This window comes from Xiphophorus maculatus, chromosome 8, assembly GCF_002775205.1.
Source record: "Xiphophorus maculatus strain JP 163 A chromosome 8, X_maculatus-5.0-male, whole genome shotgun sequence".
In the NCBI taxonomy this organism is placed as follows: domain Eukaryota; kingdom Metazoa; phylum Chordata; class Actinopteri; order Cyprinodontiformes; family Poeciliidae; genus Xiphophorus; species Xiphophorus maculatus.
Window position 1 is genome coordinate 2,616,384 of NC_036450.1, and position 21,574 is coordinate 2,637,957.

The 21,574-nt window shown below is 37.9% G+C and overlaps 1 protein-coding gene across 1 annotated transcript in view; it reads left to right on the top strand.

Moving 5' to 3' along the window:
- LOC102218646 (one cut domain family member 2-like) overlaps positions 1 to 20,151 on the top strand; it is a 34,478-nt gene extending 14,327 nt beyond the window's left edge. The window contains exon 2 of the mRNA XM_023337848.1: positions 18,092 to 20,151. Within this exon, the coding sequence (XP_023193616.1) occupies positions 18,092 to 18,381 (290 nt within the window). The 3' untranslated portion in view covers positions 18,382 to 20,151. The remainder of the gene's footprint in view (positions 1 to 18,091) is intronic.
- The last annotated feature ends 1,423 nt before the right edge of the window (positions 20,152 to 21,574 follow it).

The following is a 21,574-nucleotide window of genomic DNA, read 5'->3' on the forward strand; positions in this document are numbered from 1 at the left end:
CAATTTAAGCCACTGGTTGCTATGGCGATTTAACCATTTTCTGGAAACAGCAGCAGTTTTCTGAGAGACAGAAACACAAATGAACACATTAAGCACTGTAAACTATAAACTACATCAGAAATATTATTAAACCGCGAATGTCAGAAGATTCTGGTTGTTCATTTTTATAGTGTTTTCTTTGAGATTAACAGGATAAAAAAATTCTTAGGTTTTAGTTTTAGGAGAAAAATTTGAGTTTATCTTTAATGAGACTGAATTAGAGTCTGGGTCAGACTTATCTGGTCTCTGGGAGGGTCTGGCAGAAAACCGTAAGTCGTACAGCAGTGAGAATCACACTGGCTGAAAATAGACAGAAATACCTTCGATTTGATGTATAAAACATAAATGTGTAGATAAAGCTGCAGCCATGAAAGCAGCTTTAAAAAACGATTTTTAAAAATCTTTAAAAAAGAGAAAAAGCTCTCTTTAGCTTTTTATTTTTTATTTTTAATTTTTAAAGCGTTAGAAGCTTTAGAGTGACATCATCACATTTTGTTTTAAAATCTAAAATCCATCAAATTTAAAGTGAGATTGAGTGAAAACTGTTAAAGTGATCAGAGAACCAGGCCAGCCGGCTAAAGTCCAACTTCCTGAGAGATGTTTAAACTTTGAACTGAAAATACGACTGAGCTACGGAGCTCCAAACATGCCTGATTTTTCACTCCTGTCAGCAAAATCCCAATATAATCTGTAAAGATTGTTTTATTGGCTAATTTTATAAACGTCGTTGATTAGGTTACAGCTAACAGTGAAGCAACTTTCCTCATGTTTTGATGTATTTTTTCAGTTTTCTTTAATCATTTTGTAGACAAAAACCTGGAAATAGTGACAGATATGGAGCAATAACACACACCATGTACTAAATACACCATGTACTAAATACACCATGTACTAAATACACCATGTACTAAATACACCATGTACTAAATACACGGTGTGTTGATAGAAAATTAAATATTATGACAAAAAAGACATAAAATTATAGAATATATATTATTGTTATGCTGTTTTAAGTAAAAAATTAAAAATGTTCAACATCAAATATTTCTGTTTATTTTTATGTGATTTAATTAGTTGTGTTAATTTTAATTAGTGATTTTACTTTGATAAAAACTTCCAGCTTTGTTTCAGGTGAGACTTTAAGGTGGGTTACAGAGCCGTCCTGAAACGAGACGCAGTTTCATTTATCTCACCGGTCCGTCTCTGTTTGGGTTCCTCCACTCATTATTATTATTATTATTATTATTATTATTATCATCATTATTATTATTATCATTATTATTATTATTATTATTATTATTATTATTATTATTATCATTATTATTATTATTATTATTATTATTATTATTATTATTATTATTATCATTATTATTATTATTATTATTATCATTATTATTATTATTATTATTATTGTTATTATTATTATCATTATTATTATTATTATTATTATTATTATTATTATTATTATTATTATTATTATTAGTGTCACAGTTCAGATGAAATAATAGTTTTCAGGGATGAGGTGATAAACGCTGAAGCAGCAGAAACACAAACAGTTTCTACCGTTTACGACGACATCATCAAGTTTCATAAAATACTACACAGATTATTTTGATCATATTTTGACAGAAATAAAGCAAGAAACTCCTTGTTTATTATTATTTTTTAAAATAATTTTATCCAGTTAATATTCTAAATACCCCAGAATAGTTTTTGTTTTTATGTATTTAATATTTACTGTTTACTGTGGTATATTAATTTATATATTTTCTATTAATCCTGTATGAAAACTGCAGTTTCTCCCCTAAGATGAAATATTGAAGCACTTTAATTTTTATTCATCCTAAAATTCATATTTTTTAAATGTAGAGCTATTCTTACTTAATTATATATATATATTTTGTAATTTTTTTATTATTTTGTTTCTAAATGGAGTTTTTTCTATTTTTTATTCTATTTATTAATTATATTTTTAAGTATTAATTTGCTGTGTTGTTTTTAATATTTTCAAAATATTGCATTTTTGTATTTTTATTTACTTTATTTTTTATTTATTCTAATTGTTACATATTTTCATTCTAAATTAGTTTCTACTCAATTAAATTTTGTATAATTTTTTAAGTTGATTATATTTGATTTAATAATTTTAAATTACTTGTTTTTTATTTTCTTATTTTTATTTATGATAATTTATTTAAAATATTTGACTTTATTTAGTTTTTTAATTAATTTTTTTACATATTGTATATTTGTATTTAATTTAGTTAATCATCTAATTAGAAATCACACTAAATGAAGCCACAGATAATATAATATATTTCTTATTTTAGTTTCTCTCTCGGGTCTCGGTGTGTTTATGTTTCTGAGTTTTGCTGCTTCATGTTTCATGTTTCATGTTTCATGTTTCATATGTAAATGTGTAAATATCCTGATTCGTCTCCAGAATCCATGAAGTCGTTTATGGTCAGATATCGAACAGAAACACGTGTTTGTCGTTCTTCCTGCTCTCCGTTCACACTGCGTTTTCCCTGAAGCGTGTGTGTGTGTGTGTGTGTGGGTGTGTGTGTGTGTGTGTGTGTGTGTGTGTGTGTGTGTGTGTGTGTGTGTGAGGCAGCAGTCGGGGCAGATAGATGACGTGGATCGATGGCTGTAATCCCGAGCAGATTAAAAGAGCATTAATACTGGCAGCGATAACGTAAACGGTGCGGACCCAGATCTCCATTGATCTGCAGGAACCTGATCCAGACCGGTTCCTGGAAGAGCCGAGGGGGGGCGGGGGGGGGGGGGGGGTGATGGACGACAACGAAAGCAAAAAAACCAGAGAGACGAGCTGCATTTGAACGCATCATGGAAGGAAGGATCCACTCTGCAGCTTTTATGGCATCTTAAAAGTTCTTTCTCTCATAAATTAATGCAACTTTATTGTTCCAATGCTTCCTATAGAACACATTAATCTGGTTAAGTTCATAAAATATACATCATTTATCCTCATATGCATTTATAGCTGACATTGACTCGTCTTAAATTATAAAATGCTTTTAATCTTCTGCTTTTTTTTTTTTTACAAATAAAATGATTCAAGAACAACAAACAGTTTCAAAGGATCAAAAGTCAAACTTCACCGAGAAACATCTAATATTAACGCAGGTCAATTAGAATCGATTAATCGATTAATCGTGATTAATCACTTACTGAAATAATCGTCAACTAATTTTGTAACTAATTATTAACTGGAGTAAACAGACAAAAAAATGATAATTTACCGGAAGAATAACATATTCAGAGCCATAATTAATAAAAAAAACTACAGAAATATAAACATTTTACATTGAAGACATAAAAAAACTTTTGTCTGTTTTACCCAGAACTCAGTTTTCAGTTTTCAGTTTGAGCTTCAACTGGTTCATAATCTGTAAATAAATCTCCTGCTTCTCTCCTTTAGCTATTTCATTAATAATTGGTTAATATAAGAAACAATCATATCGGCTCTGCAGTGTTTTGAAGTGTATGTTTAGCTGCAGATGAATGTTTGGCTGCAAATCATTAAATGTTCACTAAAGGAAGGAATGCTGTTATTACAGCTTAGGCAAGAACATTTTCTTGTTCTTGTTTAAAAACAAATTTCATTCGTTTGTTTGAATTTTTAATGTATTTTTAATAATGTATAAAATAAGCTGCTATGCTAAATTAACATTTTGCATGTTTTAGTTCTGCCATTCGGGTTTCTTCTGTTTCTAAAAACAACAAAATGCTTAAAAATCTCAACCAGGGCGTGCCGTGGTGGCGTAGCGGTTAGCGCGACCCATATTTGGTCAGCTGGTTTTACCGCTGTATGCTCTGTAAAATGGCTGCTGGAAGAGATGAGTGTTTGGCTGTTGACTTACAATCCAGAAACCATTTGCTGCATTCTTGTTAGTTGTGCACGAGGCTCCACTTTTGCTTATCAAAGATGTACCGTTGTATAATTGTATACATGTTAGATATTAGACCTGATCAAGGAAGCATAAAAGGTCACTTTAAATGATCATTCAGGTTAGTTAAAACTCATTTTAGATATCTGGAGTATAATTACAGTCAGATGAAGCTGATTTTATGTTAAGATGGCTTGCCGTACCTTCACATTTCTTCAGTAATCGCTCCTCTGCCAGCGTGCTTTGCAGCTGATGTGAGGGATTTCTCCTTCATGGTTTCATTTCACAGACATCTGTCCTACTGAGCATGTTCAGACATATAAATAACCCAAATCAAACTCCTCCAGGATTCACCTGCACCTCTTATTGTCCTCGGTTCTGGAGCTCATGCAGTCTGGAGCGCAGAATGCGAATAAATCGATGGCGATATTAAACAGTAATATCATAAGTTCTACCAGATTTTATCTGGAAAAGTAAAACCCAAATATCCAGAGACAGAAAATCAGTTTCCAGAGGTCAGATGGAGGCTCCTCTGTGTTGCTCACCTCCTCCAGATTTGTCAGTAAAAGCATTAAAAAGGAGCCATTTTGATGCGTATCAGGCGGATGGGTTTGAAGGGAATCCTCCTCGATTTGATTGCTCCACATAACCGGATTCATTAGGCCGAATCTGTCTGTTATTGGGTTACGTTTCATATTGGATGGATGAGATCCAATTGTAGATATTACAGCCTTTAATGGAGACAGGTTTAGCAGGAGAGGGACGGGGATCGAGTCGGGAGGAAAAACCGGCACAGATGCAAATAAATACAGAGAATTTGTTTTTTAGTCCGAATTCAGCTGGTAGGGAGGAAGATTTTCATCTTCAATGTTCAATCTATGAGTTTTTACAGCAGTTTTGGTTAATTACTGCTCAGAAAATTTATTTGTTTGGGTCTGTGAACACACTTAACGATTAATCGATTATTTTCATCTTAAATGCTAAATATCTATATTTTTAGTGCAGTTTTAGCTTAATTACTGCTCTGACTGTTTTGGTTTTTCCAGCAAATTACTGTTTTTTGGGTCCATTTACTCCAGTTAATAATTAATCCATTACTGAATAAGTTGACAATTACTGAAATTAGTGATTAATCACGATTAATTTGATTAATCACAATGAGTCTTTTCAGCCCTAAATCTGTGTTAATTAAATCCAGAGTGTAGGAAACAGAAACTATGACCAGTAAGATCCTTTATTTTGTGTTTCCACCTCGGCTTCGTGTCGCGGGGGGAAGCAGGAAACCCGATCGACTCGGATCAGCTTCCACGGATCGTTGGGAGACAAACACGGCGGTGAGCGGTTTGCCAGGATGTCCGTTTATAGCCCAACGAGCTCCTTCGGATCAATCACGTTACGATACGACTTATTGATCCTGGACCGTGTTTTCTGACGGAGCAGAACGCCCAGAGACTCCACGGCTTCTGGTTTCCAAAAACCGCCGCTGATAAGAAACAAACCCGTTAACTCATCAGCTATTAGTCTGGCTTTGTGTGTGTGTGTGTGTGTGTGTGTGTGTGTGTGTGTGTGTGTGTGTGTGTGTGTGTGTGTGTGTGTGTGTGGCGTGTCCAAACAGAGCGTTATCCTCACTGTCAACAGTCAGCAGGTTAAAAGTTACTGAATGTTTTCCCTGAACCTCCACAGAGATGTTTGCTTTTCCAGCCCAGATGAAAGAATCTGCAGGATTTTCCCTCGGCGGCCATCTTTCTTTTTCAGATGAAGGAAAACAATAAAACAGTTTGTTTTAAAAATACCTTTTAGCCAGGCATTAAACATACTTTTCATTAAGCCCACATTTCTGTTGGGAGAAAAATTGTTTTTTCATCCAATATTCCAATTTTTTATTGTATATTTTCATTAACTACTAGTAGAAAATTATAATTTTCTACTAGAAAATTATAATTTTCTACTTCTCCAACCGTTAAAATCATTTTTTTCATTTATTCTGATGTAATATTAAAATTTTTAATGTCATGATTTCATTATCTATAAGCAGAAAAAATATTTTCTGCTTGTCAGAGCAAAAAAAAAAAAATTTGTTTTTATTGCTCTGATGTAATTTTCTAATTTTAATGTCATGTTTTCATTTTCTATAAGCAGAAAATCATTGCTTTCTGTTTTGTCACATAAAATTCTAACAAAAATCTGAGGTTAAAATGTTGCAAACTGAATATTTTTACAATCTTTTTAAACTTTGAATGTAGTTTGGCTCCAAAATAAGAAAAGTGAACCAGGAGTTTATTCAAAAAGCAAATATGTTTAATTTAAAAATTAAATTGTTCACACACTCCTTATGTAGTCAGCTCAAAATTAGCAACAGGAACCTTGTTTGTGGCGCATCTTGTGGATAACTTGTTTATTTTTTTAAATGGAACAATGACGCCCCTTTGCTGGGATGCCGCTCTGGTGGTTTGCCATAATCACCAACATAAACACACAATAATTGTAACTGTTGTTTATTATTTTATTAAATCACAATAAAAAATTTTACAAAAACAGCTGAGATCTAAATAGAATATCCTCATTAACTTTAAAAATTTAGCTAAATTTGAGTTTAAAAACAATAATCAGGTTTTTGCTAAACGGACGAACGATGAGCTGAAGGAGAGAAAACAGAAAAACATGGAGGACAGAAACAGAGGGAGGCGGATGACATCAAACCTCCTCTGAGGCCATTTCCTCATCGGCTCGATGACATCACTGAGCCTCGAGTGGCTGTGATTGGTCGACGCGTTTATCCTGGTAAACAAGCTGAGATACATTACTAAGCGTGTGTGTGTGTGTGTGTGTGTGTGTGTGTGGGCAGAGATGGTTTATCAGTGTATGATCTTTATGTCCACACAGTCTGTAGTGACATCACCGAACAAAGGTCCCCAACACACACACACACACACACACACACACACACACACACACACACACACACACACCCCTACATTCAGAGATTACACACACTCTTTGTTCCTCAGCTGGAAACATATTAATTCATTCATTTTATTTGACGTTTTCTTAAATGATCTCAGTTTTCTGTGTTTAACTTTGTTCAAAAAGCCTCAAAAACAGATTATAAAACCTGCAATATTGAGTTTGAATTTGTTTGAAGGAGTCAAAATTAAACTTTCTAATCTAAGAAGGCATTTAATCTTGGTAGAGGAAGCATCATGCTGTGGAGCGGCTGAGTTGCCGTCACATTGTTGCATTTCAACAACGGTTAAAAAGTTAGCTGATCCTGAAATAGCAACCAGTTCTGCCATCGCTATAGAGCTGGGAACAGGATATTTATTAAAAGCTAATGCTAACGCGCGATACCGGCATGTTATTTAGTGGAGGCTAATGCTAGTGTACTGTACCAACATGGTATTTTAGCAGAAACTAATGTTAGAACCCAAATGCAATTCAAATTATATCTGCTCTTGAAAGACTACAGTTTAATTCTAACTTTACAGGTTACATCCAGAAATATAAATTTCTAAGCACACAAAATGTTCACAATGTTAGCAAAAGAGCTAAGCAAGAAAAAATGCTTCCCTGTTAGCAGATTAGCATTTTAAAATCAGGAGGAAGCAGAATTAATGTTTTATATTCATGTGAAGCTGCAGGACGTGTTTCTGCAGCGAGATAAAGAGGAACTGGAACATTTGGACCATTTAAACTTAATTATTGATTTTATTGGACTCAAACCTGCTGATTGTCAAACACGACTCCTGTTAGCTGAAGGAGAATCAACCAGAGAGAAACAGAAACAAAGTGGCTCCAGTTTGTTGCTCCATTTCCGGTTATCTTCTCAAATCAGAAGGAGGAAAGCATGGTGGTGCATTAAGTATGGCCACACACACACACACACACACACACACACACACACACACACACACACACGGGGTAATACGGTGCTGATTGCTAAGTGCTAATATTGGTGTGTGTCTGAGTGCAGAGAGATGAGGCATCCCGCGTTGCTTCCCTTCGCTGCGTCTCACTCAGGATGAAGGGTTTCGGTCACGACTCAAAGGTTTGGGCCAGAAAGAAACGTTTAATGTTCATTTAGGGAAAGCAGTCAACTAATTTAATCTAAAACCATATTTGTAAAGATTTTATCAATTCAAATGCCCTGAAACAAAAAAACAAGTGTGAGGTTGATGATGTTTACATTAATCTAAATAAAAATCTGATTTTTTTGGTGCCAAAAAATCGGCTTCATGTGTAAATATCAGCCGATCTCTGATTTACCAACGTTAAGGATGTCAGGATTTTAGCACAAAAAAACCAAAAATTCAATTCAGCATCAAGACCTGCTGTGTGAGCCGAGCCAAAGCTGATTTTATTCTGAAAAGTCTAACTTTGTGGAGGAATATATGTTCGGTTTCATACGAAATATCGGCCAAAATTAAGAAAATTGTTCAATCGGTGCCTCCATAGATTATAGCAACAAAATAAATAAAAAATCAGAATTGAACATCCAGACATGATGAACCTGGAACATTATCTATGAATGTTCCTGAAAGTTAGATCTATCGGATGGTTCTTCCAGAACCTTAAATCCTGCTTTATCCGACCCAGAACCGGTTCTGATGTGTGTTTCTGATCTTTGTTCTGTTGGAACACCAAGTCTCTGGACTCCTCCAAACGTTCTGGTCATTTTGGTCAAACGACTTCATGTTCGTCCCGTTTCTCCACGTATCGTTTGATGCTACCGATATCCAGATATCGATATCGGATCGGTTCATCTCTAGTAAATATTGATTACTGGCAGAGCTGGGTCGGAACCAGTTACATTTACTTGAGTAACTTTCTTTGAAAAGTATTTTTACTACGCTGTACTTTAAGTAATTTTATTATGAAATATTTCTTCTCTTACTTGAGTAAAATTTCTGGATTTTCTCCCACTGAATGAAAAACAAGTTTTAACCCAAAATTCACCAGATTCAGAAAAAAAACTGATGTTTCTGTTATTCAAACTGATTTGGAAAATTTTTCCTTTGCCTGATTTAGTTATTTTTTATTATTAATGTCATTTTCATCCTTAAAATACAAAAATTTCCACTTAACTTTACATTTTGATCCATCTGATGATGTAATTTTTAAACATTAAATGATTGATAATTCGATCAGTTAAACTTTTTACCAAATGCTTTTTTACTCCAGTAAATTTTTTGGTATTCCACCAAAGAAAAATCCAATATTTGGCTGATATTAGATATTGATATTGGCCCAAATGTCCACCGGTGCATCCAAACTCCGAGCCGATATTCTCTCAATCTCCAGTTGCTTGAAAATGGCTCCAACAGGCCTCGGTGGTGGCAGTATCATGCTGTGGGCAACGTCGTATGTATATTTTCGGCCCTGTTGCGATTGGGAGAAAAACTCCAATCAAATTCAAACTTGTGCATTAAATCGGGTAAATTCGGGTAAATTGTAGAGAGAGCAGACGTTGGAACGAAGCGACGGCCAGCGGTCGTGAAAAAGTCGCCGGCATTAACGAGCTGATTAACGACCGGACCCAAACGCAGAGCCGCGGCGTCCAAAGCGGCGGCGCCAAGCAGTGGAGTGTACGTTTGAAGGGCGACTTTATTACTTACCCTGCACTTATGTGCCCTCTGTGTAATGGATACCAGGGCTTAAGTGGTAATGGTGCAATAAAGACACAGAGGGAAGAAGAGGAGAGACGCTGGGAATGTTGAAGGTAGGAGGAGACGATGATGAAGATGATGGAGGAGGAAGGAGAGATGCTGGGATAATGGAGACGGATTTAAATCAAAAGGAAAAACTGACAAAGCAGACTGGAAGTCCAGGAAAATTATTTCTCCCCTCAATTCTAATGATAGCAGGTTGTTAGCTTTATGCCAGGCGTAACAAGATGGCCGACAACAGCTGGGCGAGATTTAAGGAGGAGCGGCAAAAGCAAAGGAGGTGGATTAGCAGAATGATGGTGTCATCCAGGACATGCCTGAACGTTGAGCTGCTAGCATGTCGTGATAATCTTCAGTCAGAGGCTTCTTAGATTCGATGCAAGACTGACTGCTACTGGAGAGCCACCCAGAATGAATGTTTAGATATTTGAGTGAAAACCTACAATGGAGAATAGAAAAAATAAAAATATATTCCAAAAATAAAGTGGTTTAAAGCAATAATATTAGGACTTTAAATTTTATTCTCGTATTATTCGACTTTATTCTCATCCAATTACTTTTTCTCATCTCATTTCTTTTTTCACAACTTAAACTAAATGTTTGGATTTCATCTCTTATCATTTTCATGATCCTGTTTTTCATCAGTCTGGTTTTATAGTTGAGTTGTTGACAAAAACCACATTAGATGCATTATTCTTGGACAGAGCGATCAGGTTTGTGAGCTTCAGGTTCAGTTATTTTAGTTTTGGAGCGTTTCTGGCTGCTGCTGTGAGGTCCGAGTTGTTGTCCATCTGCAGCTGGACTCATCCGTGGAGCTGTGGAGACGGAGGCTGGCCTGTAGAAGCTGTAATCCATCTTTGTGGTGAGGATAAAAACAGTCTGTAATGACTCCAGCGAGTTCCTCTCCCTCCAGCTGTAAGATGAAACCAAGGCTCACTGACTCACTCACTTCCTGTTTCAACTTTTAATAATGAACTTAACTCCTGTAACACGACCTATAACACTGAAATGCAGCATGGAGGGCTTTACATGAAGAGAACAGGGACAAGGCATGATCATATTTTGGCTTAATGATGAAACTGACGTCCATAATGGCTGATAGATGAAGAATCTGTGCTTGTTGTTAAACACATAACTGATAAAACATCTCAAAACAACTGCGTTTTTGGTTTAGCGATTGGTTATTTTTCACTGGAAAACTCTGGACCTTAGCAGAACCAGTTTAAATTTAATAATTTTTAAGTGTTTAACAATATATACTGGGAATATCTGTACATGTTTAGAAATGAACTTATTTTTACAGATCAAAGTGAAACTGAGAAAAAACTGTTTGTGGGCCAAACATGCAACCCTGAAGGACACCATGACTGATCACAGTTAGCTCCTAGCTTTACAGTTTATTATTTCTTCTAAATTGTTGAGAAAATTAGATGAAAATTTAATTAGCAGGTTTGAATGGCTAGAGTTTGACTGTCGTAATGATGCTAGGGGGCGCTGTGGAGGAATTAGGTCACATTTTCTGCACTAAATAATTAAGAATGTATAAACATGTTGACGTTGTTGCGCTCAATGAAGCCTGGTTGACTGGTTCCAAACCAGTAGATGGAAACATGGTTAATTTTAATCAGCCAATCAGAGTGCTTCAGAACAATTAAACATGGCGCCTGCAGCTTCATTTCTATGTTAAACTACTTTTAGAAGCGTATTAGAGTATAAAATTATTAAAACACAAGATGACACAAGTTATGAAAAAGTAATGATGTGGAAATATTGGCACATTATTTAAAAATCTCCAAAGTTCTCCACTTTGTTCTGAGTTTTTATAAATAATCATTTTTTGATATCAAGCCGAGTTTTTGTGTGGATGAAAAGCCGAAGCTCATTAAATTGTTTTAGTTTTCATAGGTTTATGTATGGACTAGGCCTTTTTCTATCCATCATGGCACAAATCAGTGTTTAAAGTTCAGAAAGTCCTAAAGAGCAATCAGGAAAAGATATAAAGTGTTGAAACAAGTTGTTTTCTCACATGTTCCTCCATTTCTCCGTCGATAAAACGCCGTACTTGGTGTTTCTATTGACGGTCCAATCGTCTGGTTCATACAGTGAAGAGCGACTGAGAGCGGCGGCGGCGGCTCTTCAGACCAAATACTCCAGTTTCATTCATGTGAAGAGCAAAAAAGGCTTTTAAAGTAGAACAGAGGAGCAGATTGCAGGACTTGACCTTTGACCTTTGGATGGCAGGGCCGGCGTGATCGACTGCTTTTCCACTGACGCATGCAGACGTGAGAAACTGATGAAAGAAACTTTGATGATTTAATTGAGACTCAGCAGTTTTACTGCAACAGAGGAGAAAGTGATGATGATGGTGATGATGATGATGATGATGATGATGATGATGATGATGATGCAGTGAGTTTTAATGGTGCTGATAAATACCTTCATCAAACCTCGTAGTTTTTGGCTGTAAAAACAATAAAATAATGTTTTGTTTTGTAAAGCAGGAAGTGGATGGATGATGGATGGATGGATGGATGGATGGATGGATGATGGATGATGGATGGATGATGGATGATGGATGATGGATGGATGATGGATGGATGGATGGATGGATGATGGATGATGGATGGATGATGGATGATGGATGATGGATGGATGATGGATGGATGGATGGATGATGGATGGATGGATCGATGATGGATGGATGGATGGATGGATGATGGATGGATGATGGATGATGGATGGATGATGGATGATGGATGATGGATGGATGGATGGATGATGGATGGATGGATGGATGGATGGATGGATGATGGATGATGGATGGATGATGGATGATGGATGGATGGATGGATGATGGATGGATGGATGGATGGATGATGGATGGATGGATGGATGATGGATGGATGGATCGATGATGGATGGATGGATGGATGGATGATGGATGATGGATGGATGATGGATGGATGGATGGATGGATGATGGATGATGGATGATGGATGATGGATGGATGATGGATGATGGATGGATGGATGATGGATGGATGATGGATGGATGGATGGATGGATGGATGATGGATGGATGATGGATGGATGGATGTTGGATGATGGATGGATGACGGATGGATGGATGATGATGGATGATGGATCACGGATGGATGACGGATGGATGGATGATGGATGTTGGATGATGGATGGATGATGGATGACAGATGGATGGATGATGGATGGATGATGGATGGATGATGGATGGATGTTGGATGATGGATGGATGATGGATGGATGATGGATGATGGATGGATGATGGATGGATGGATGGATGGATGATGGATGGATGTTGGATGATGGATGGATGATGGATGGATGATGGATGATGGATGGATGATGGATGGATGGATGGATGGATGGATGGATGGATGTTGGATGATGGATGGATGATGGATGGATGTTGGATGATGGATGGATGATGGATGGATGATGGATGATGGATGGATGATGGATGATGGATGGATGATGGATGGATGATGGATGGATGGATGGATGGATGGATGATGGATGGATGATGGATGGATGTTGGATGAAGGATGGATGATGGATGATGGATGGATGATGGATGGATGGATGGATGGATGGATGGATGATGGATGGATGATGGATGGCTGGCTGGTGGAGTGGATGGTGGATGTTGGCTGCTGGCTGGCTTTATGTGGCTGGCTGGATGGGTTGGATGCTGGATGGATGGCTGTGCTGGGATGGATGGATGATGGATGGCTGCGGCTGGATGGCTGCTGGATGGAGTTGGATCCTCCACTCACCATTAATTTTATTTGTCTAGCCCCTTTCAGCAGCCGCAAGGCATTTCCAAGTGCTTTCCATCATCTCAAACACGAATCACAATGCAATATAGAATCATCATTAATCAATTTCCATCAATAAATTGTATTGATTACATTCAAATACAATTCTAAACAGGTGGGTTTTCAGTTGAGATTTAAAAGAAGTCAGTGTTTAGCAGCCTTTTTACAGTTTTCTGGAAGTTTGTTCCAAATTCCGTGGTGCATAGATGCCTGAAAGCCTGCTTCTTCCTCGTTTGGGTTCTGGTTCTGGGGATGCAGAGCAGACCAGAACCGGAAGACCTGAGAGGTCTGGAAGGTTGATACAACAAAAGCAGATCTTTAATGTATTGTGGTGCTAAGCCGTTCAGTGATTTATAAACTAACAACAGTCTTTTAAAGTCTATTCTTTGAGCTACAGGGAGCCAGTGGAGGGACTTTAAAACTGGTGTTATGTGCTCTATCTTCCTGGTTTTAGTGAGAACGCGAGCAGCAGCATTCTGGATCAGCTGCAGCTGTTTGATTAATTTGTTGGACAGACCTGTGAAGACGCTGTTGCAATAATCAATACGACTGAAGATGAACGCATGGATGAGTTTCTCTAGATCTGGCTGAGACATTAGTCCTTTAATCCTGGAAATGTTCTTCAGGTGATAGAAGGCCGACTTTGTAACTGTCTTTATGTGGCTCTGGAGGTTCAGGTCAGAGTCCATCACTACTCCCAGGTTTCGGGCCTGATCGCTGGTTTTCAGTTGTAATAACTGAAGCTGTGCATTGACTCTAGATCTATAACTCTAGATCTATAACTCTAGATCTATAACTCTAGATTGTTCCTCTTTAGGTCCAAAAATAATAACTTCAGTTTTGTTTCTGTTCAGCTGGAGAAAGTTTTGGCACATCCACACATTTATCTGTTCTAAGCATCTGTTCAGTGATTGGATGGGCTCTGAGTCACCTGGTGACATCGTAATGTAGAGCTGTGTGTCATCTGCATAGTTATGGTAGCTAATATTATTTCCTGTTATAACCTGAGCTAGTGGGAGCATATAAATATTGAATAAAAGGGGTCCTAGGATTGAACCTTGGGGTACCCCACATGTGACCTTTGACGAAGGATGGATGAGTCGGTTGAGCTGATGTGGTTCAAACGAAGACATTTTCTCTTTAGTTTCACAAAAAGCAAAAAGTTTTTTATCTGTAGCAACAAAAAGCTAAATTTGTTAAAACAGGAAAGTTTCTTGTTTCTCTCATGAATACGAGAAATTTCATGTTTTCACAAAACGATTTTTATGCTGAAACAGCTAGCTAGCCACAATGCTACTGGAAAAGCTGTTAGCTGCTGTTTGTAAACAAAATGTTAGCTTCAATGCTAATGCTGAGACTGTTGATGCAAATGAAGGTATAGTTGTTGTTTTGGTGGTACTACAGTGGATTCATGGATTCATCTTTTTGTAGAATTTTCTGTGGATCATAAATCCAAATTTAAATTCTGTCCATTCAGAAATGTCTGTAGAGAATATATAAAGTATTCAAAGGAAAAGCTGAAACAGCTAGCTAGCCACAATGCTACCTGAAAAGCTGTTAGCTGGGATTTGCAAACAAAATGTTAGCTTCAGTGCTAATGCTATTAATGCTAATTAAGGTACATTTGGTGCTTCAACTGTTAAATTAACCATTTATAAGTTTATTTAGATGTAAATAAAGTCTGTTGGACACACATCGTATCTGAGGACATATTTCTCATCTTTTTATCATTTTTAAGGTTTATTTCCTCTAACAGGAGACAGAAAACCTTCATGTGACGAAGCAGCAGAGAAACAGCAGAAATGTTGAGTTAGTGTTTCCTGCTGTGCGGTTAGAGACGCCGTTAGCGGCCGGCTGGTGTCTACAACACAGAGCTGATGAAAGGCAGAGGAACCTGCCGTATCGACCCCATTGATTCAGCCCTTACCTCTAAAGAATAACCGCCCCCACCTCAGAGCCGTAAACCTTCCTGAATAATATAATTGTGTGTTTGATCCTCACTGTAACCCGACTGGAGGAGAAACGCGGATCGGATCGTTGGCTTCATTCTCATCGCTCCTGATCGAGAAAATCAAATAAGAAATAAAACTACATGTGAATAAGTTTAGTGCCTGTTACAACAGCAATAAATCAATTAATCACATGTTAAATTAAAATAAGCTCCATAATTTCCATTTGCATGATTTATTGTTTTTGTAATTTCTTTCTGGTGCTTTTGTCTCAAATAGGACAGTTTTGTTTACAAAGACGATATTTTATTTGTTTCTTTTGTTTGGTTTATTTATTTTGGATATTTAAAATGTCTTCCAGTTCCAGTGTTAAAAATTCATTAGAATTATTGATCTTTGAGGACGTATTGTTGCATTATATTACATGAAAATGGTCTCAAAACAACAATATTATTGTTTATCTCAATAACTTCTGGGATAATTTATCGTCCACCAAAATTTGTTGCTATGCGTCGTTATGAAAACATGTCGTCCCATCAGCAGACCACTTCCTGTCGCCTTCGTCATTTCCGTCAGTAGTAACATTTGGTTGTTGATCACGACTCATGATGTTGGTGAAATATACAAAATCTTAGCGAAAAATGTGAAAAATGTGAATTTATCTTCAAAATTCCGATTTGCAAAATACTAGCAGAAAAAATGTCTCGTGGTTTTTTACCAAAGAAAAGGAAAATCCTTCAGCCGCTAAAATCTGACGCCACTCCATTTTTTGTTTTTGTGTCGTTTCCTTCAGTGGTTCTTTCTGCAGCGCCCCCACAGGCCAGGAGGGGAACAGGCTGCTACTGCAGCTGAGAATGTAACAAATGTTTCAAATTTGGTCGAGTCTACCAACCAGTGAAAACACCTTTGAAATCCTAAACATATTGATGTTTACAGGTTATTATAGTAACTGAAGTGGATTTTTCTTTGTGTCGTCACTTCTAATACAGATTAAGGTTCTAATGCTGCAGATTTAATCTGTTATTGGGGTTTAAACCATGCAGTGTGTTTGTACAGCGTTTAAATTTTGGTTTGTGTTTCTGTCTGGAGAAGCAGCTGGATGGTTTTCCTCGGATCCGTCCAGCTGTCCTGCTACGTTTAAAGTCCAGGATTGTGTCACGTTTAAACGCCGAATCAACAAAAACCAAACCAACAGATTTTTGGACTGAAGCACATGATGTTCCTGATTCTCATTTCAACGTCGATAACCGCGAATATAAAGGTGAACGAGCGGAGAAAGGAATCCTGGGATATTTATAGGAGAGTAAATACATTGATCAGAGAAAAGAGGCAAATAAAACGTTACACATTATAAGGAAACAGATTCACAGGAGGGAAAACTGGTTGAACATTAACTGATTCCTACTGGGGATTAACAATTGTTTTAGAGTTAAATTATCATTATTTGTCTTTCAAACAGATTAATTTATATCCAGAGATCAGCAGCGCCACCTGTCTGTTTCTATCAGGAACTAACAGCTTTAAATGCCCTTCGTTCACCTCGGCTAAGAAAAACAGGATCTTCTTCCAAACGGCAAACAAAACCGACAGACAGAGGTGATGCAGATTTGATGAACTGACAGAGAGCAGCGCAGCGGTGTGTGTGTGTGTGTGTGTGTGTGTGTGTGGGTGTTTACAGCAAGGGTAGCTTCCCCTTACATAACAGTTCTGTTACAGAGTCCTTAACCGGATTCGTATTGATCATCCGGGCTCCGACTCGTGCATACTTAATTCAGGGAGGTAATCAAATCAAACGCACCCAGACCTCCTGGCCTTCTCGCCACGAGGCGTTAATGTCACTTTTATCTGCTCAAAACAAGACGTTTACTGCAAAACTTTACATGTTAGCAGGAGTTTATAACCTGCAGCTCTTCAACTAAATGAAATCAGTTTATTTATTTAGATCATTGGCACTTTTGGAAAAACAGAAAGAAAAAGAGAAATTTCTGCCAGAAGACTCAGAAATGTTGAGATTAATCTCAGAAACATTCTAGAAAACATAAGAAAATTTAAACGTTTCAAAAGTCGAACACTTCTGACTTTTAAAAATCTGATGTTTCCCAGTTTTCAGGGAATTTCATCTCCAAGTTTCTCAGATTTTTCTTGCAAATCTTCAACTTTTGAATCTCAGAAATTTCCCATTTTTTTCTGGAGGATTTCTGAGATTAACCTCAAAATTTCTGTTTTTTTCTAGAAAATTTTTTACTTTTGAATCTCAGAAATTTTCATATTTTTGTAGAAAATTTCTGAATAAATTGAACTTCTCAAACTAATGTAATGTACTGTACTACAAATGCTCAAATAATATACATTAATACATTTATAAATATAAATATTCACATTAGTGAGACATTTGAAGTAAAAATGTGAGAATTTGTTAGTTTTGTGTGAATTTCTGTAATTGTGTTGCAAATTTTGCAACATAAACTCAAACATTTTTATTCATCAAAGAAGTTTGGGTGAAAAAATGTGGGAATCTTTTTTTGCTTGATCACAGAATTGTGAAAAACTTCAGTGACTGAATAATAAATATTTATGCCACAAAACAGAAAAATCCTAATTTCCTCAAACTAACAGTAACTTTAATTTTCCCTCTTTTCCAAACTCTGATTTCCTGCCTTGTGTTTTTTTTCCCAGCATGCAAGCGGAAGGAGCAGGACACGGGGAAGGATCGCAACAACACACCAAAGAAGTCGCGGCTGGTCTTCACCGACCTGCAGCGGCGCACCCTGCTGGCCATCTTCAAGGAGAACAAGCGGCCGTCCAAAGAGATGCAGCTCACCATCTCGCAGCAGCTGGGCCTCGAACTCACCACAGTCAGCAACTTCTTCATGAACGCCCGCCGCCGGAGCCTGGACAAATGGACAGACGACGGCGCCAGCCCCGGCGCCCAGTCCTCGGCGTCCAGCACTTGTACCAAAGCATGATAGACGACGGGGAGCCGGGAAAACGGAGATAAACCGGGTTCAAGGTTTCGTCCGGTTGAAGCAAAACTTAAACTTTTTACACGATTTTCTTTTCTTCCTTTCCTTGAGGGTACAAACAGAGAGGGGCTGCTCACTGCCACGACTTGTAGCCAAATCGCCTTCTGCAAATTTATCCTAAACATAAAGAAAGCTGGAGGGTCAACTCATTAAAAACATACAAAACCTCACTTTGGAGGGGAAAAACCTTCTAAATCATAGACTTCAACTGTCCACTGCTGATGTCTCCTCTAGGCTGACACACTAGCCCAAAAACCAAAGACTAGAAGACAATGTGTGTTTTCTATTATGCAATATAAGCTAGGAAACAACCAAACACCAAACCAAGGAAAGCTTTATGACTGCAGAATGTGACAGATGCTCTGGGACATTTTCTGTGGAAATACTCTTCTGTTCTCGCCCTCAAAGGTCCAATCAGGAGTTGGGTTTCAGTTCAAGCAATAGACAGTTTGGGTCGCTGAGGGAACTTTTATCTTCACCAAACCAAAGATAGACGAAGGGAAAGGACGATAGTTTTCACCTAGACGACAATTCTTCACCTCAGAATCAGCGTTCAAACATTCGACTCTTTAAAGAAGGTGGTGCCGAAATATGCAAGCACAAACATTCATCGGACGACCCAACAGCGTTTAGCTCGCGCTTCATCAGAACCCTGAGCGCTAGGCTAGGTGGTACAAACTACATGTGAGTGAGCACAATGTCGAAGCACATTTTCTTTGCAATAGAACCGGAGCCGGCGGCCGACCCGAGTGGGCTTCGCATCTTAGAAAACTCAGGATGCCATTTATTTTCTAAACAGTGGCTGAAGTCCATTCGGTGCGCGTCACAAACACGCGGTGAAGTCCTCACACGCATCCAGAGATGGTTTCTGAAGTAAAACACAGCGTTAAAGAGTCGTTCCCTAAAGCGTTCCCCCGTTAACTACAGGCTAACGCTAGCTTACTCCGGCTTCACCAGTCAGTCTCATTCAGGGAAGCGATGGCAGCTCCTTCCACCAGAGCAGGATGAAACGTCTGCTTCTAGTTTATTGTGTAACGTAGATCAATCCTGGGTGACATTAAGAGGCGGCCATTTTGCTAAAGCCAAACGGAAATTTGTCAGACAAGATTGACCAGACTCTTATGAAATGGTTTCCAGCTGCAGACTAGAGATATTTTTGTAAGATTTTGACGGCCATCACAAAGAAAAACAGGATAAAACACAACCAGTACGCGCGGTACCAGCTGGACCCGCCAGAGGACGGACCGGCCAGGCAGATCAGGGCCTTTGTAATAGTTAAAGAGGACAATCTAAAGACGATGCCTGGCCAGTCCGTCCCTCCTGAGGGTCAGTGGAAACCAGAGAACGGCTCCCAAAGCCGCAAATAAGTCATTTAAATGGCCGTCAGCCATAAATTCAGCAGATCGGTCCGAGCGACCGTCGATCCGAATCGATTGATGTAAATACCAACACATCCCAAAACCCGTTTTAGACGTCCGTCCGTCCGTCCGTCCACCATCACCTCATCAATCATCTTTCACTCAAGCTATTAAACCAAAAAATGAAACAAAACCAAAGCAAAGGCGTCAGTCAGCAGCCCCTGCTCCGTCCCAAAGTCCAGGCTGGAGGTTCGGCCTGGTCAGAAGCAGCCAAAGGCTTTAAGAACATTTTAAGATAAAAAATGGACACTTGAGACTTTTTCTATTTATTGACAAATCGAAACCAAAGAAAACCTTTTTCTGCACCTAACTGTTCCAACAAATGGGAAAAAAAAAAACTTGGATGAGAATTATTACCAAAAAAACAAAAGGAGAAAAAAAAAAAAACCAGAGTGGCGACGATGTCAAGGAAGGAAAGTTCGACAGAAGGACGACATCACTGGAGCAGCAAAGTAGCTTTTGTTGTGTCTGATGGAGCATCAGGCGACTTTGGGACTGAAAAGGGTAAAACCACACAGGAAGGAGGGAGGAAGCAGAACGCCATCACCGGTTCTCCTTCTCTCCGCCCGACGAAAAGGCAGAACTTTAATGTCTCTCACGGTTGAAGAGCGTCTTTAACGTGTGCCTATGCAGATTTTCAAAGTTAAAAAACGGTTTAAAGAACAACAGAAACCTCATCAGCTAACAAACCAAAGATTCACCGTTGACCCCGGCAACAGGCTCCTCCCCCTGCAACAGGTAAACATTCAATATGAGACATTGGATCCTTTCTGTTATTGTTTGTTTGTAAGCTAACGATAAATTTCACATTTTAATTTTCTGTAAAGCACTTTCAACGCTGAAACACGTCCAGTGTTTCTGTAAGAGCATCGCATCAAAAGTAACGTTTCTCACCACATCGTACTTTAACTGGAAGGATTAGTGTTTAATAAATCACGATTAATCAAATCTCTTATAGTTTATGTAGCCGGAGGAGCGACGGTGGGGAGGTTTCTGAAACGTGCGGCGCATACCAAAGATTTTCTGCTGTACGACCAGAAGCTCCCTGGATCTGTCAGTCCTTATTAGTCTGATTACAGACTAATAATTACTACTATTGCAAATTGTAATAGTTTCTATTGCAATTTTTCCTTTTTTTAACTTTTCAAACCGTAGAAGGAAGCAGCCAAACTCACCTTGATGTGTTGGATCTCAGAAACTGGACATTATTTGATCAGAACCAGAAATAAAACAAAAACTTGGAAATTATTTTCAATTCTTAAGATAAAACTTTTAATCTGCTACGACTGGGTCAAAATTCAGGTCAAAATTCAACATATTTTGTGTTTCTAACTGAATTTCATCCCAATTATGACTCATTAATTTTTTTCCAAACTTGTTACTCAACAAACGGCGGCGTCCATTATTACTGGTGAAAAATGTTCTGGTCAAAACTCCAGAATTTTCCAGAATTCTTTTGGTTTTCTAACTGAACTGGGCTTCATCTGTACGGAAGGCAAATATGACCAATATCTGATTTTTTTCATAAAGGTTTGAACGGCCCAGTTTTGATGTTTTCACCCAAACAAAATGTAATGTAGCCATTTTCACATGTGGTTCTGATTTAGATACATGTTACAAAACACATGAGGTCAAAATGTCGCATTTTATCCAACTTTTACATCATCGCCGTAAATCTGTGTTATGATCTGCATCTTGTTATGATTTTGTGACAACGC